We start from the raw sequence: 15,655 nt of genomic DNA on the forward strand, positions 1-15,655 counted from the left end.
CTTCAATGCTGTTAGTCTCTAAACAAACAGTACATGGTGGCAGACTATCTGACCACTGTGACTGATAGAAAACTCAGGAAAACACTGACTAGGTACAGACTCAGTGAGCACAGCCTGGCCATAGAGACCGGTCGTCCCAGGCAAACCTGGTTACCTAAAGAGGACAGGCTGTGCTCACTCTGCTCCAGGTAGAGACAGAGCTGCATTTCCTATTACACTGACAAATACTCAGACCTAAGATACCATTTCTTTCCAAAAATTCTAATTCAATACAAAGAATTTGAAACTATAAATGATGAAGAAAAAAATCTAATATTTATTGGGTGAAAAGCCAAAATGTGCAGTTTTGGCAGCCAAATATGTGTCCTCCTGCCACAACCTGAGGGACAGCCAATGAAAAGTGCAATGTAATGTCAATAATATTTCACATCTCATTTTGTCTTGTCTTGTCTTTCATACCATGTCACATGTCTTCTCAGTCATGTTGACACTGATCTACTACCATTGTTTTAATGTATTGTGGTTCTCATTAATATAGTTGTTGTAGTTGTTGTTAATCCCATGTCCACTACTACTATTATTGCTGTTGGTCCAATAATTTATTTATATATAAAAAAATATATATATTTATAAATATATATAAAAAAATATATACATTTATAAATATAAAAAATATATATATATATTTAAAAAAAAAAAAAAATATATATATATATATATATATTTTTTTGTCCTATATGTATACTTTGACTATGTAAGTAATAATGAACTTGCCATGTCAATAAATTAAATTGAGAGAGCGGGACAGAGAGAGAGAGAGAGAGAGAGAGAGCGAGAGAGACAGAGAGAGACAGAGAGCATGTAGACGTAGTAAAACTCCATGCAATGTAACTACACCCAATGTCATATGTCATCTCTGACCAAAGGTTTACCTGATTCCAGAAATATTCCAACCAGAATTTTGCTAATACTTCATTATTTGGTGAAATCGTTATGCATACTTTGGTGCCGGAGTGCCAAAGATGGCATCAAAGTCATCGTCGATCTCGATCCTGCTGGGCATGCGTGGGAAATCAGCCACGTGACTGTAGAACTTGGAGAAGATCTCATCGTCCATCCTCATCACCTCCTTCACAGCCTTCTCGGTCACTGTCAGAGTGGTCTCCTGAAGATCTGCCACTGACAGAAACACAAAGGTCAAATTCCTACTGGAACAACAGTATAGCTTCCTTCCTCACAAGCTACGCTGGTATTCCATATTTGATCTCATTGTCTCCAAAACACACTCTTGAAAACCCCTTAGCCGGAGACGCCACTGAAAAGCTAGCAACTCGATGGCGTGGGTAAAGACAACTGAAAAATGTCAGCAACAACCTCTACTGTTCAGACGTCCCAAAAAGGTCTCCAATTTATCCAGCTTCTTATCCGACTCCAAGTTCATCTCTGGTCTGGCTTCGATTTCTGGTGGATTAGACAACAGAGTTGAATTCATGATAGATAGTGAGGTTGTGATTGTACGTTTCAAAGAAATGTGATTAGGGATGCAAAGTTTGGTCACTTTCCCAAAATCTCAGTTGGAAGATTCCTTGAGTCAGGATGGAAAATGCAGGAAATCCATGAATCCTCCAACCAAGATTTCTGGAAAACCTGGGAATTTTGCAATTCTACATTGCATCCTTTGTGGACTGTATGACTGACCCTCCAGAGGTTTGTACCCAGTCACACTGCTCTTGAGTTTGGTGGAGACGGGAGACAGGATAGGGCTGATGGCTGAGGAAGAGGCTGTCAGACCTGCAAACACAAACAGACACAAACTGAGAGGACAGAATAACCTAACTGGGTAGCCTTCTTTTAACACCACACAGCTAACAGTGATATGTTCAAGCAGTAAGGCACGGGGGTGTGTGGTATAGTGCCAATATACCATGGCTAAGGGCTGTTCTTACGCACGATGCAAAGCGGACGATGCAAACCTTCGCTGTGGTATATTGACCATATACCACACCCCCTCATGCCTTATTGATTAAATAGATCAATGTTAGCTGTGATATATTTTCCAACGTAATTAGAGCAGTCAAAAATAAATATTTTGTCATACCCATGGTATTCGGTCTGATATACCATGGCTGTCAGCCAATCAGCATTCAGGGCTCAAACCCCCCAGTTTATAATATGCTTCAATAACTAGTAAGCCAATTCAAAGCATACATTCAGAGGTCAACAAATTAACCAGTTATTATTTGCTAATGAAATTAGAGAACCCCCAAGCTCACAGGGTCAACCAGTCAACATTCTCATCAAATACATAAGGAAGGCCTCCCAAGTGGTGCAGTGGTCTAAGGCACTAGAGATTCTGGGTTCAAGTCCAGGCTCTGTCGCAGCCGGCCGCGACCGGGAGACCCATGGGGCGGCGCACAATTGGCCCAACATCGTCCGGGTTAGGGGAGGGTTTGGGCGGCAGGGATTTTCCTTGTCCAATCACGCACTAGCAACTCCTGTGGCGGGCTGGGCACAATGCACGCTGACACGGGCACAATGCACGCTGACACGGGCACAATGCACGCTGACACAATGCACGCTGACACGGTCGTCAGGTGTACAACGCTTCCTCCGACACATTGGTGCGGCTGGCTTCCGGGTTAAGCGGGCGTTGTGTCAAGAAGTAGCGCGGCTTGGCTGAGTTTCGGAGGACGCACGGCTCTCGACCTTCGCCTCTCCCGAGTCCATACGAGAGTTGCAGCGATGAGGCACGACTGTAAATACCAATTGGAAACCATGAAGTTGGGGAGAAAAAAAAGGATAATAAAAATAAATAAAAAGGTGTGAGTGGACAGTAAATGATCAGACAAATGGACCATCTGTGTTCTAACCTTTCTTGACCATGTGTTCGGTCGCAGTGTACTGGGTAGAGTTGTTGGCCACGCCCTTTCCTGTCGACTCCCAGGCCTCGTCCCTTGAAGAGATCTGCTTCCTCTCCTCTATGGACATCTGAGCCTGGATCTCCATCTCCTTTCCCATCCTCTGAACACAAACAGTTATATACACTGTTACATATACTGTTACACACAGTTACAGACACTACCGTTTGGGGTCACTTAGAAATGTCCTTGTTTTCCAGTCTGAGATATGGCTTTTTCTTTGCAACTCTGCCTAGAAGGCCAGCATCTTGGAGTCGCCACTTCACTGTTGACATTGAGACTGGTGTTTTGCGGGTACTATTTAATGAAGCTGCCAGTTGAGGACTTGTGAGGCATCTGTTTCTCAAACTAGACACTAATGTACTTGTCCTCTTGCTCAGTTGTGCCACTCCTCTTTCTATTCTGGTTAGAGCCAGTTTGCGCTGTTTTGTGAATGGAGTAGTACACAGCGTTGTACGAGATCTTCAGTTTCTTGGCAATTTCTCACATGGAATAGCCTTTATTTCTCAGAACAAGAATAGAATGATGATGAGTATCAGAAGAAAGTTTTTTGTTTCTGGCCATTTTGAGCCCGTAATCGAACCCACAAATGCTGATGCTCCAGATACTCAACTAGTAAAGAAGGCCAGTTTTATTGCTTCTTTAAATCAGCACTTCAGCTGTGCTAAACTAATTGCAAAAGGGTTTAATGATCAATTAGCCTTTTAAAATGATTAACTTGGATTAGCTAACACAACGTGGCATTGGAACACAGGAGTGATGGTTGCTGATAATGGGCCTCTGTACGCCTATGTAGATATTCCATTAAAAATCTGCCGTTTCCAGCTACAATAGTCATTTACAACATTAAATGTCTACACTGTATTTATGATCAACTTGATGTTATTTTAATGGACAAAAAAAATAGAAGAAATGTCCTTGTCCTTGAAAGAAAAGTGACCCCAAACCTTTGAACGGTAGTGTACACTGTGTTACGTACACTGTTAAATATATTGTTACACATCCTGTTACACACAGTTATCTATCCTGTTACAGAGTTACACATCCTGTTACATATACTGTGTCATGACGTTGGCCTGGGGATAGGTTTATGACAGTCATAAATACCTCTTTCCCCCTCTCTACCCTACTGATGTTACATTTGCAAACCCTTGGTTAACATAGAGATTCTGGGAACATCAGAAGGTGGGGGGAAATGAACGATATTCTGGTAATCCGACCAAAGGAACATATGCAGTGGTACTTAATATGATGACAGTTCGGTTGTCATCTGAGACATTCTCATCAATGATAAGATGACATAAACTCTACAGTGGAAAGTCTACACATCAGAGTTATCGGATTCACATGGAATTGTTGTTCAATTTAAATGTTTGAATATGAAATTATTCGTGATGGGATGAAATGTGATTTTAGCTTCTAAAATGTGAGATTTGGGTTTTCGTAAGATAGGGCTCTGCTCAATCAGTGGCCGCCCCTGTGAAGGGACATGGGCTATAAAACCTTTCAAACACGCCCTCCTATATAAGCCCTTGACGACAATATAACCTCATGTTCCAAGGATGTGAGGACGACGGTCCGATGTCAGAATGGTTCAGATAATAACTACAGAATGAAGCCAACATCAGCGTGAGCTTTGGTTGCGAATGGTATGAACTTTGAACTCTTATTCACGACAGAAGTGATACCTCCTAGCTGTTGAGTTAAAATCAGCTGCTGCAAACGAGGGTTAGGAAGGACCAGACAGAGTATCCCGTCTACCACACAACGATGTTACTACAACGTATTCAATTTACCAGCAGAGACATTCTTCAAGGGACAAAGGACTCGGTTGGGCAACACGGCCTTCCATCTACCACCAACCTACCGAAGCGCAGCTCAGAGTAAATATTTATTGCATTTTCCTTTTCCAAATGGGCGGTAATTTAGAATGCATAAGATACTGCATTTACGATAGCACAGCTTTGCCCTTAGTTCCTCAGTCTTCCCGCTCTTTCACTCAAACCCAGCCCTTTTCTTTTGTGTAACAAGCTGTCATATCTGTTCCGCCCGCTAGGGACGTTTTGCTTTATGACGCAATTTGTAATCAAGGTATAATTCATTCTGTGTATATGTAATTGTGTGATTAGTTAGGTATTTAGTAAATAAATAATTAAACCCAATTTTGCGTTGCTGATTGAACTTGTTAGCCATGTTTCGTGAAGATAACCAAGAATTTACAACTTTCAGATGAGACTGAATTAAGGTGACAATTAATATTGACTGCTATTGATGTAAAATATTACTAGGTCTTTAAGAGTTTATAGCCATATCACTTAATCCAGCATTGCCAAAGACACGACAACTGTTACATACAGTACCAGTCAAAAGTTGACACACCTACTCATTCAAGGGATTTTCTTCATTTTTAATATTTTCTACATTATAGAATAGTGAAGACATCAAAACTATGAAATAACACATTATAACCAAAACAAGTGTTAAACAAATCTAAATATAGTTTAGATTAGATTCTTCAAAGTAGCCAACCTTTGCCTTGATGGCAGCTTTGCACACTCTTGGCATTCACTCAACCAGCATCACCTGGAAGGCTTTTCCAACAGTTTTGAAGGAGTTCCCACATATGCTAAGCACTTGTTTTCTGCTTTTCCTTCACTCTGCAGTCCAACTCATCCCAAACCATCTCAATTGGGTTGAGGTTGGGTGATTGTGGAGGCCAGGTCATCTGATGCAGCAATCCATCACTCTCCTTCTTGGCCAAATAGCCCCTATACAGCCTGGAGGGGTGTTGGGTCATTGTGCTGTTGAAAAACAAATGATAGTGGGACAAAGGGCAAACCAGATGGGATGGCGTATCGCTGCAGAATGCTGTGGTAGCCATGCTGGTTAAGTGTGCCTTGAATTGTAAAAAACAAAATCCACAGTGTCACCAGTAAAAGCACCCCCACACCACCACCACCTCCATGCTTCACGGTGGGAACCACACATGCATAGATCATCCATTCACCTACTCTGCGTCTCATAAAGGCAAGGCGGTTGGAACCAAAAATCTCAAATTTGGACAGATTTCCAGATTTCCATTGCCCATTGTTCGTGTTTCTTGGCCCAAGCAAGTCCTTCTTATTGGTGTCCTTCAGTAGTGGTTTCTTTGCAGAAATTCGACCATGAAGGCCTGATTCACGCAGGCTCCTCTGAACAATTGATGTTGAGATGTATCTGTTACTTGAACTCTGAAGCCTTTATTTGGGCTGAAATCTGAGGTGCAGTTAACTCTAATGAACTTATCCTCTGCAGCAGAGGTAACTTTGGTTCTTCCTTTCCTGTGGTGGTCCTCATGAGAGCCAGTTTCATCATAGCGCTTGATGGTTTTTGAGACTGCACTTGAAGAAACTTTCAAAGTTCTTGAAATTTTCCAGATTGACTGACCTTCATGTCTTAAAGTAATGATGGGCGTTTTTCTTTGCTTATTTGAACTGTTCTTGTCATGATATGGACTTGGTATTTTACCAAATAAGGCTATCTTCTGTGTACAACCCCTACTTTGTCACAACACAACTGATTGGCTCAAACGCATTAAGAAGGAAAGAAATTACACAAATTAACAAGGCACACCTGTTAATTAAAATGCATTCCAGATGACTACCTCATGAAGCTGGTTGAGAGAATGCCAAGAGTGTGCAAAGCATCAAGGCAAAGTGTGGCTACTCAAATATAAAATATATTTTGATTTGTTTAACACTTTTGGTTACTACATGATTCCATATGTGTTATTTCATAGTTTTGATGTCTTCACTATTATTCTACAACATAGAACATAGTAAAATAAATAAATGAAAACCCTTGAATGAGTAGGTATGTCCAAACTTTTGACTGGTTCTGTATACTGTTACACACACTGTTACAAATACTATTACAAATACTATTACAAATACTATTACAAATACTATTACACGCTGTTACAAATACTATTAAACGCTGTTACATATGTTACAAATACTATTACAGTGTTATAAACTGTTACAAATACTATTACATCCTGTTACACATCCTGTTACACATACTGTTATAACAGTCTCTTACTGTGAGATACTATTACACGCTGTTACATATGTTACAAATACTATTACATACTGTTACAAATACTATTACAAATACTATTACATATACTGTTACAAATACTATTACATGCTGTTACAAATACTATTACACGCTGTTACATTGTTACAAATACTATTACACTGTTATAAACTGTTACAAATACTATTACATCCTGTTACACATCCTGTTACACAAACTGTTACAAACTGTTACTGTTACAAATACTTTTACATATACTGTTATAACGATCTCTTACTGTGAGATACTATTACAGTACACACATTATTTCCCGTCCCATCCTCTGAACACACCCCAGGTTCAGATGCTGTACAGCAAGGACTATCTAACAGGCTACTGTTGTCGTCTCCCAAATGGCATGTTTCACTTGATCAAAACCACAAAAAACCCTTGGAAATGAAAGCAACACAGTAGAGTAGCTTCGTCTTTGTAGAATAAGTATTCATTCTGACCAATACTTCTCATTCACACTAAAACCAAGGGGTAGGGCAGAAAGAGGTGATCGAGGAATAGGATGAGTAGGAATAGGGGGAGGTGTTCAAGAGGTGATCATGTGTACACAAGACACACGTATAACCAGTCCTTATCAGTGACAGGCATGACGGGATAATGAAAGACCAATTGTGCTTTCTAAATGGCACCCTATTCACTTTATAGTGCACTACTTTAGACCGGGACCCTTGACAAAGGTAGTGCACTACATAGGGAATAGGGTGCCATTTAAGACACGGCCCAAGTACCAGGCAGAACAGTGAAACATGCATGGCAGGTCAGGTGCATGTTCTTACCTGACTGCGAGGGTCAATCACTTGGTACTTATGGCCAAGAGGGATGGGAGGAGAATATGTGGAGGAAAAGACAGGTTCCTAAGGACAGAGGTGATTGGATAAGACAGGTTCCTAAGGACAGAGGTGATTGGATAAGACAGGTTCCTAAGGACAGAGGTGATTGGATAAGTGCATACGAGAAGAAGAGAAGTGAATCAATGGTGTCGGTTGTCACTTTAAATCAGAGACAGGCTCATACCAATAGTAATGGCTGGAATGGAATGTATCAAACACATGGTTTTCATTCCATTCCAACCATTACTATGAGCTCGTCCTCCAGCCACCACTGACGTGGAAAATAAGTTCTCTCTCAAGGCCATCAGACTGTTAAACAGCCACCACTAACATTGAGTGGCTGCTGCCAACACACTGACTCAACTCCAGCCACTTTAATAAATGGGAATTGATGTAAAATATATCACTAGCCACTTTAAACAATGCTACTTAATATAATGTTTACATACCCTACATTATTCATCTCATATGTATACGTATATACTGTACTCTATATCATCTACTGCATCTTTATGTAATACATGTATCACTAGCCACTTTAACTATGCCACTTGGTTTACATACCCTACATTACTCATCTCATATGTATATACTGTACTCGATACCATCTACTGCATCTTGCTTATGCCGCTCTGTACCATCACTCATTCATATATCTTTATGTACATATTCTTTATCCCTTTACACTTGTGTGTATAAGGTAGTAGTTTTGGAATTGTTAGGTTAGATTACTCGTTGGTTATTACTGCATTTTCGGAACCAGAAGCACAAGCATTTCGCTACACTCGCATTAACATCTGCTAACCATGTGTATGTGACAAATAAATTTGATTTGATTTGATAAGGAAGAAAATGACAGTCAGGCAGAGATACAGAGGAATGATAGTGAAAGGTTGCCGGGGAGGTGGCCGGATGACTCAAACAGAATTCCTCCGCTGCTCTACCGTTCGCTACATGCTTCAGTCTGAAACTGCCATCAATGAAGTAGTTTGTGGTGATGTCAAATGACGAGTGCTGTACAAAACAAAGTAATCAGCGATTGGATCATCTCCAACCAATCAGAGTATCAAAGAGAATGACGAATTTTCAAAACGCCACTTTACCCACGTGTGTTCTGGCTCTGGCCCAACTCATCAGTTTCTGGCACCAATCAGATGGTCTAGAATGGATTTCCATTCTAGAAATCGCCGGGGAGGTACTCAGATCCAGACCCATTACGGAGAAGAAACTAACATCCGTGGCGTAGCGTTTGGCCGGAGCAAGGAGTTTAGGTAGCCAGGCTAGAGGAGAGTTACCATAACATTCACAACCAGAAATGATCATTCACAAGTTGTGACTGAGACCAGGAGCAGAGAGAACACACTGACGGAAGACAACTCAGAGATTATTTTGGATAAATCAAGTCTGAAGTCATGATGGGGGGTCCAGGGCTGAAGCAGACGGGGGGGATGGTTCCCCAGTCAAATCTTTAGCTGGTTCACAATGTATTTTCCCCTTTAAAGAGAGGGAGACAACATCTACAGCATCACCTGAGCCCCTCACATGAAATGCAACGGCATGCAACAGTGGAGGCTGGTGAGGGGAGGACAGTTTATTGTAATGTCTGGAATGGAGCAGTATCAAACTCATGGGAACCAGAGGCGCTTGAATGCGAAGTAATCGCTAACTGGACAATCGTTAACGCTGCTGTATCCAATTCGACACATAAAACAGGTCCCTAGACAAGTCGGTGGTTACCATTTTATTCAGTCACTACTGGCTTACAGTAATATTCTTTGCTTTTGATGAATCACGTTCCTCTCTGTCACCAGTGTGCGGTACAAAAAGCAACCGTTTTGATGAATCACGTTCCTCTCCGTCACCAGTGTGCGGTACAAAAAGCAACCATTTTGATGAATCACGTTGCTCTCCGTCACCAGTGTGCGGTACAAAAAGCAACCATTTTGATGAATCACGTTCCTCTCAGTCACCAGTGTGCGGTACAAAAAGCAACCATTTTGAGCAGAGTAAAAAGCCGGTGACTGGCAGCATCACATCTTATCTCTAAACACAATAACGTTGCTATACGGACTTCAAATCAAGCAAAAGTGCAAGCCAATGTGTTCGTCAGCAGCATTCCAAACCACCATCGAGAGGGAATAAGCAATACATCCGGGAATCGTCCAACCGGGATTTCTGGAAAACCTGAAAAATGTTGGGAAATTATCAAAACGTTGCAACACATGAGAATGAAAGAAGCAGCAGGTTTCACACAGAGCTCAGTAGAATGAAAGATGCAGCAGGTTTCACACAGAGCTCAGTGGAATGAAAGATGCAGCAGGTTTCACACAGAGCTCAGTGGAATGAAAGATGCAGCAGGTTTCACACAGAGCTCAGTGGAATGAAAGATGCAGCAGGTTTCACACAGAGCTCAGTGGAATGAAAGATGCAGCAGGTTTCACACAGAGCTCAGTGGAATGAAAGATGCAGCAGGTTTCACACAGAGCTCAGTGGAATGAAAGATGCAGCAGGTTTCACACAGAGCTCAGTGGAATGAAAGATGCAGCAGGTTTCACACAGAGCTCAGTGGAATGAAAGATGCAGCAGGTTTCACACAGAGCTCAGTGGAATGAAAGAAGCAGCAGGTTTCACACAGAGCTCAGTGGACCACCGTTGGCACATGGGCCTTGGCACAGCACCTTCATCAGGTCTTACCCACAACTGTTCAGACACAGTGACAGCAGCAAAACCATCAATAACCATCCTTTCCTCCTGAAGACATGGGAAACAACACAGTCCATATATGAATTTGAGAGTGGTTACTTTTCTCCAGCCCCATCCCTTTTTTACCGAAACAGTGAGGGGGTAACGTGTTATTGTTTCAACTGAGGATTGCCCCTTTAAATCAAAGGATTAATAGTCAGTCAATATAATACTGCACATTAAATAGATATAATCACATGCGATTCTGTAGCAACACATATTGTAAAACAAGGTCTTAGTGAAGCACTAGTGCTAGTTCAAGAGAAACTCAATCTTCCAGCAGTGTGACATTTAGACTGGATCTCATCATGGTCTGAAATAGACAAGGGATTTCTCCAAAGACCCCAGACTGATAATTCCCCAGGGAGACTGGCACCATACCCCACCCCACCCCGCCTCCCCTCCCCAGGGAGACTGGCACCATACCCCACCCCGCCTCCCTCCCCACCCCACCCCCGCCCCGCCTCCCTCCCCCTGGCACCTACCCCCCCCCCTCCTCCCCAGGGAGACTGGCACCACCCCCGCCTCCCTCCCCAGGGAGACTGGCACCACCCCCCTCCTCCCCAGGGAGACTGGCACCGTACCCCCCTCCCCTCCCCCTGGCACCGTACCCCTGCCTCCCTCCCCAGGGAGACTGGCACCACCCCTGCCTCCCCTCCCCAGGAGACCCCACCCCGCCTCCCCTCCCCAGGGAGACTGGCACCACCCCTGCCTCCCCTCCCCAGGAGACTGGCCCTGCCTCCCCTCCCCCTGGCCTGCCCCCCTCCCCAGGGAGACTGGCACCCCCTGCCTCCTCCCCAGGGAGACTGGCACCCCGCCTCCCCTCCCCCGCACCCTGCCTCCCCTCCCCAGGGAGACTGGCACCATACCCCCCTCCCCAGGGAGACTGGCACCATACCCCTGCCTGGCACCATACCCCTGCCCCTCCCCAGGGAGACTGGCACCATACCCCTGCCTCCCCTCCCCAGGGAGACTGGCACCATACCCCTGCCTCCCCTCCCCAGGGAGACTGGCACCATACCCCTGCCTCCCCTCCCCAGGGAGACTAGCACCATATGCTCCATGCAGGGCTGTTCTGACCCAGGCACTGGCATCAAATGGCACCCTATTCCCAATATAGTGCAATCCTTTTGACCTGGGTCCATAGAGCTGTGGTCAAACTCTGGTCAAAAGTAGTGCACTATATAGGGAATAGCCTAGCGCCGCCCCAGGGGCCTAGCGCCGCCCCAGGGGCCTAGCGCCGCCCCAGGGGCCTAGCGCCGCCCCAGGGGCCTAGCGCCGCCGTTAGATAATGTGAAGTCTCACCTTCTTCTTGTAGGTCTGTGCTGCCTCCCATCCCTGTACTGTGGAGTGTCTCTCAGTCACAGAAACCTTCACCACTTCCTTTTTCTTATTCATCCTGTTCCTCCAGTCCTCGTCGCCACTCTTCTTCAACAGGGCCAGCCTGGGAGACATTTGGAGAGAGAGCGAGAACAAGAGAGGCTAGTCTCAGTTCAGGAAAACGCAGTGGCCAAAAATAAATCCCCTTCACCTCAAAAGCTACAAGAGGCAGAAACATATTTCACAAGGACACAGAAACTCATTCGACACTGCCTCACTCTGTCTCATAATCTTTAGATCATCAAGCCTTTCAAAGACAGCAGGGTGAACCAAAATGTTTGCAAACATTAGCTAACAGAAGCCTGTAAATCCCCAGCTTATATAGCCGTTATATAACCAGGTACAGGTTTTTTATTTTTTTTCACCTTTATTTAACCAGGTAGGCAAGTTGAGAACAAGTTCTCATTTACAATTGCGACCTGGCCAAGATAAAGCAAAGCAGATCGACACATACAACGACAGAGTTACACATGGAGTAAAACAAACATACAGTCAATAATACAGTATAAACAAGTCTATATACGATGTGAGCAAATGAGGTGAGAAGGGAGGTAAAGGCAAAAAAAGGCCATGGTGGCAAAGTAAATACAATATAGCAAGTAAAACACTGGAATGGTAGATTTGCAATGGAAGAATGTGCAAAGTAGAAATAAAAATAATGGGGTGCAAAGGAGCAAAATAAATAAATAAATTAAATACAGTAGGGGAAAAGGTAGTTGTTTGGGCTAAATTATAGGTGGGCTATGTACAGGTGCAGTAATCTGTGAGCTGCTCTGACAGTTGGTGCTTAAAGCTAGTGAGGGAGATAAGTGTTTCCAGTTTCAGAGATTTTTGTAGTTCGTTCCAGTCATTGGCAGCAGAGAACTGGAAGGAGAGGTCGGCCAAAGAAAGAATTGGTTTTGGAGGTGACCAGAGAGATATACCTGCTGGAGCGTGTGCTACAGGTGGGAGATGCTATGGTGACCAGCGAGCAGAGGTTTAAGGGGGGACTTTACCTAGCAGGGTCTTGTAGATGACATGGAGCCAGTGGGTTTGGCGACGAGCATGAAGCGAGGGCTAGCCAACGAGAGCGTACAGGTCGCAATGGTGGGTAGTATATATGGGGCTTTGGTGACAAAACGGATTTGCACTGTGATAGACTGCATCCAATTTGTTGAGTAGGGTATTGGAGGCTATTTTGTAAATGACATCGCCGAAGTTGAGGATTGGTAGGATGGTCAGTTTTACAAGGGTATGTTTGGCAGCATGAGTGAAGGATGCTTTGTTGCGAAATAGGAAGCCAATTCTAGATTTAACTTTGGATTGGAGATGTTTGATATGGGTCTGGAAGGAGAGTTTACAGTCTAACCAGACACCTAAGTATTTGTAGTTGTCCACGTATTCTAAGTCAGAGCCGTCCAGAGTAGTGATGTTGGACAGGCGGGCAGGTAGCGATCGGTTGAAGAGCATGCATTTAGTTTTACTTGTATTTAAGAGCAATTGGAGGCCACGGAAGGAGAGTTGTATGGCATTGAAGCTTGCTTGGAGGGTTGTTAACACAGTGTCCAAAGAAGGGCCAGAAGTATACAGAATGGTATCGTCTGCGTAGAGGTGGATCAGAGACTCACCAGCAGCAAGAGCGACCTCATTGATGTATACAGAGAAGAGAGTCGGTCCAAGAATTGAACCCTGTGGCATCCCCAAAGAGACTGCCAGAGGTCCGGACAGCAGACCCTCCGATTTGACACACTGAACTCTATCAGAGAAGTAGTTGGTGAACCAGGCGAGGCAATCATTTGAGAAACCAAGGCTGTCGAGTCTGCCGATGAGGATGTGGTGATTGACAGAGTCGAAAGCCTTGGCCAGATCAATGAATACGGCTGCACAGTAATGTTTCTTATCGATGGCGGTTAAGATATCGTTTAGGACCTTGAGCGTGGCTGAGGTGCACCCATGACCAGCTCTGAAACCAGATGGCATAGCAGAGAAGGTATGGTGAGATTCGAAATGGTCGGTAATCTGTTTGTTGACTTGGCTTTCGAAGACCTTAGAAAGGCATGGTAGGATAGATATAGGTCTGTAGCAGTTTGGGTCAAGAGTGTCCCCCCCTTTGAAGAGGGGGATGACCGCAGCTGCTTTCCAATCTTAGGAATCTCAGACGACACGAAAGAGAGGTTGAACAGGCTAGTAATAGGGGTGGCAACAATTTTGGCAGATAATTTTAGAAAGAAAGGGTCCAGATTGTCTAGCCCGGCTGATTTGTAGGGGTCCAGATTTTGCAGCTCTTTCAGAATATCAGCTGAATGGATTTGGGAGATGGAGAAATGGGGAAGGCTTGGGCGAGTTGCTGTGGGGGGTGCAGTGCTGTTGACCGGGGTAGCGGTAGCCAGGTGGAAAGCATGGCCAGCCGTAGAAAAATGCTTATTGAAATTCTCAATTATGGTGGATTTAGTGGTGACAGTGTTTCCTATCTTCAGTGCAGTGGGCAGCTGGGAGGAGGTGTTCTTATTCTCCATGGACTTTACAGTGTCCCAGAACTTTTTTGAGTTAGTGTTGCAGGAAGCAAATTTCTGCTTGAAAAAGCTAGCGACTATGACTCAGACTGTGGTACTATAAACTCTTAGAAAACTGTTCCAAAAGGGATCTTCGGCTGTCCCCATAAGAGAACCGTTTTTGGTTCCAGGTAGAACCCTCTGTGGAAAGGGTTCTAAATGGATCCCAAAGGGGGTTTTCAAAGGGTTCTCCTATAGGGACAGCTGAAGAACCCTATTAGGTTCTAAATAGAAAAAAAGGTGCTAAAAGTATATTATGGGTATTACTGTGGTACTACGTAGCCCTTATATAACCAGTTACCCCCACATATTCACCTTTCCTTGATGGACATCTGCTTGGTGGACATCTCTGAGGGCTCTGTCTCGGTGGGGAAGAGGAGGTCGGACACACTGTGTCCTGCGAAGACGTCACTGCTGTCCAGAGGCAGGGACCTGGACTTGACCAGGGACTGGGGGAAGGACGTGGGCTCGGGTAGGGTCTGAGGAGTGGTCTGGGGAGGAGGAGGCTGGGAGAAGGACTGGGCGTTGGGTTGAGTATGAGGGGTTATCTGAGAGTAGGGCTTGGGTAATGGCTGGGTGAATCGCTTCTCTCTTTCCTGGGGCTTGGCCTGGGCTGAAAGTGCCTGGGTGAAGGGATGGGGCTGAGGTGGATGAGCGTAAGGCTGGGGCTGAGGTGGATGAGCGTAAGGCTGGGGATGGGGCTGAGGTGGATGAGCGTAAGGCTGGGGATGGGGCTGAGGTGGATGGGGCTGAGCGTAAGGCTGGGGATGGGGCTGAGCGTAAGGCTGGGGATGGGGCTGAGGTGGATGAGAGTAAGGCTGGGGATGAGGTGGATGAGAGTAAGGCTGGGGATGAGGTGGATGAGAGTAAGGCTGGGGATGAGGTGGATGAGAGTAAGGCTGGGGATGAGGTGGATGAGAGTAAGGCTGGGGATGAGGTGCATGAGTGTAAGGCTGGGGATGGGGCTGAGGTGGATGAGAGTAAGGCTGGGGCTGAGGTGGATGAGCGTAAGGCTGGGGATGGGGCTGAGGTGGATGAGCGTAAGGCTGGGGATGGGGCTGAGGTGGAGTTTGTGGGGGTTGTTGGGTGTAAGGTTTGGGCAGAGTCTGAGGAAGCTGGGTGAAAG

General features: G+C 44.8%; 1 protein-coding gene across 1 annotated transcript in view; it reads right to left on the bottom strand.

Moving 5' to 3' along the window:
• The window catches only part of LOC112260878 (supervillin), a 118,776-nt gene that overhangs the window by 25,191 nt on the left and 77,930 nt on the right, over positions 1 to 15,655 (bottom strand). Inside the window, exons 15-21 of the mRNA XM_042329049.1 lie at positions 14,845 to 15,655; positions 11,924 to 12,062; positions 10,571 to 10,627; positions 2,871 to 3,021; positions 1,699 to 1,791; positions 1,375 to 1,461; positions 1,002 to 1,179 (exon numbers count right to left, since the gene is read on the bottom strand). The exon at positions 14,845 to 15,655 is cut by the window's right edge and continues 99 nt beyond it. Coding sequence (XP_042184983.1) covers positions 1,002 to 1,179; positions 1,375 to 1,461; positions 1,699 to 1,791; positions 2,871 to 3,021; positions 10,571 to 10,627; positions 11,924 to 12,062; positions 14,845 to 15,655 — 1,516 coding nt within the window. The remainder of the gene's footprint in view (positions 1 to 1,001; positions 1,180 to 1,374; positions 1,462 to 1,698; positions 1,792 to 2,870; positions 3,022 to 10,570; positions 10,628 to 11,923; positions 12,063 to 14,844) is intronic.

Source organism: Oncorhynchus tshawytscha, linkage group LG10 (genome assembly GCF_018296145.1).
Source record: "Oncorhynchus tshawytscha isolate Ot180627B linkage group LG10, Otsh_v2.0, whole genome shotgun sequence".
NCBI classification, from domain to species: Eukaryota; Metazoa; Chordata; class Actinopteri; order Salmoniformes; family Salmonidae; genus Oncorhynchus; species Oncorhynchus tshawytscha.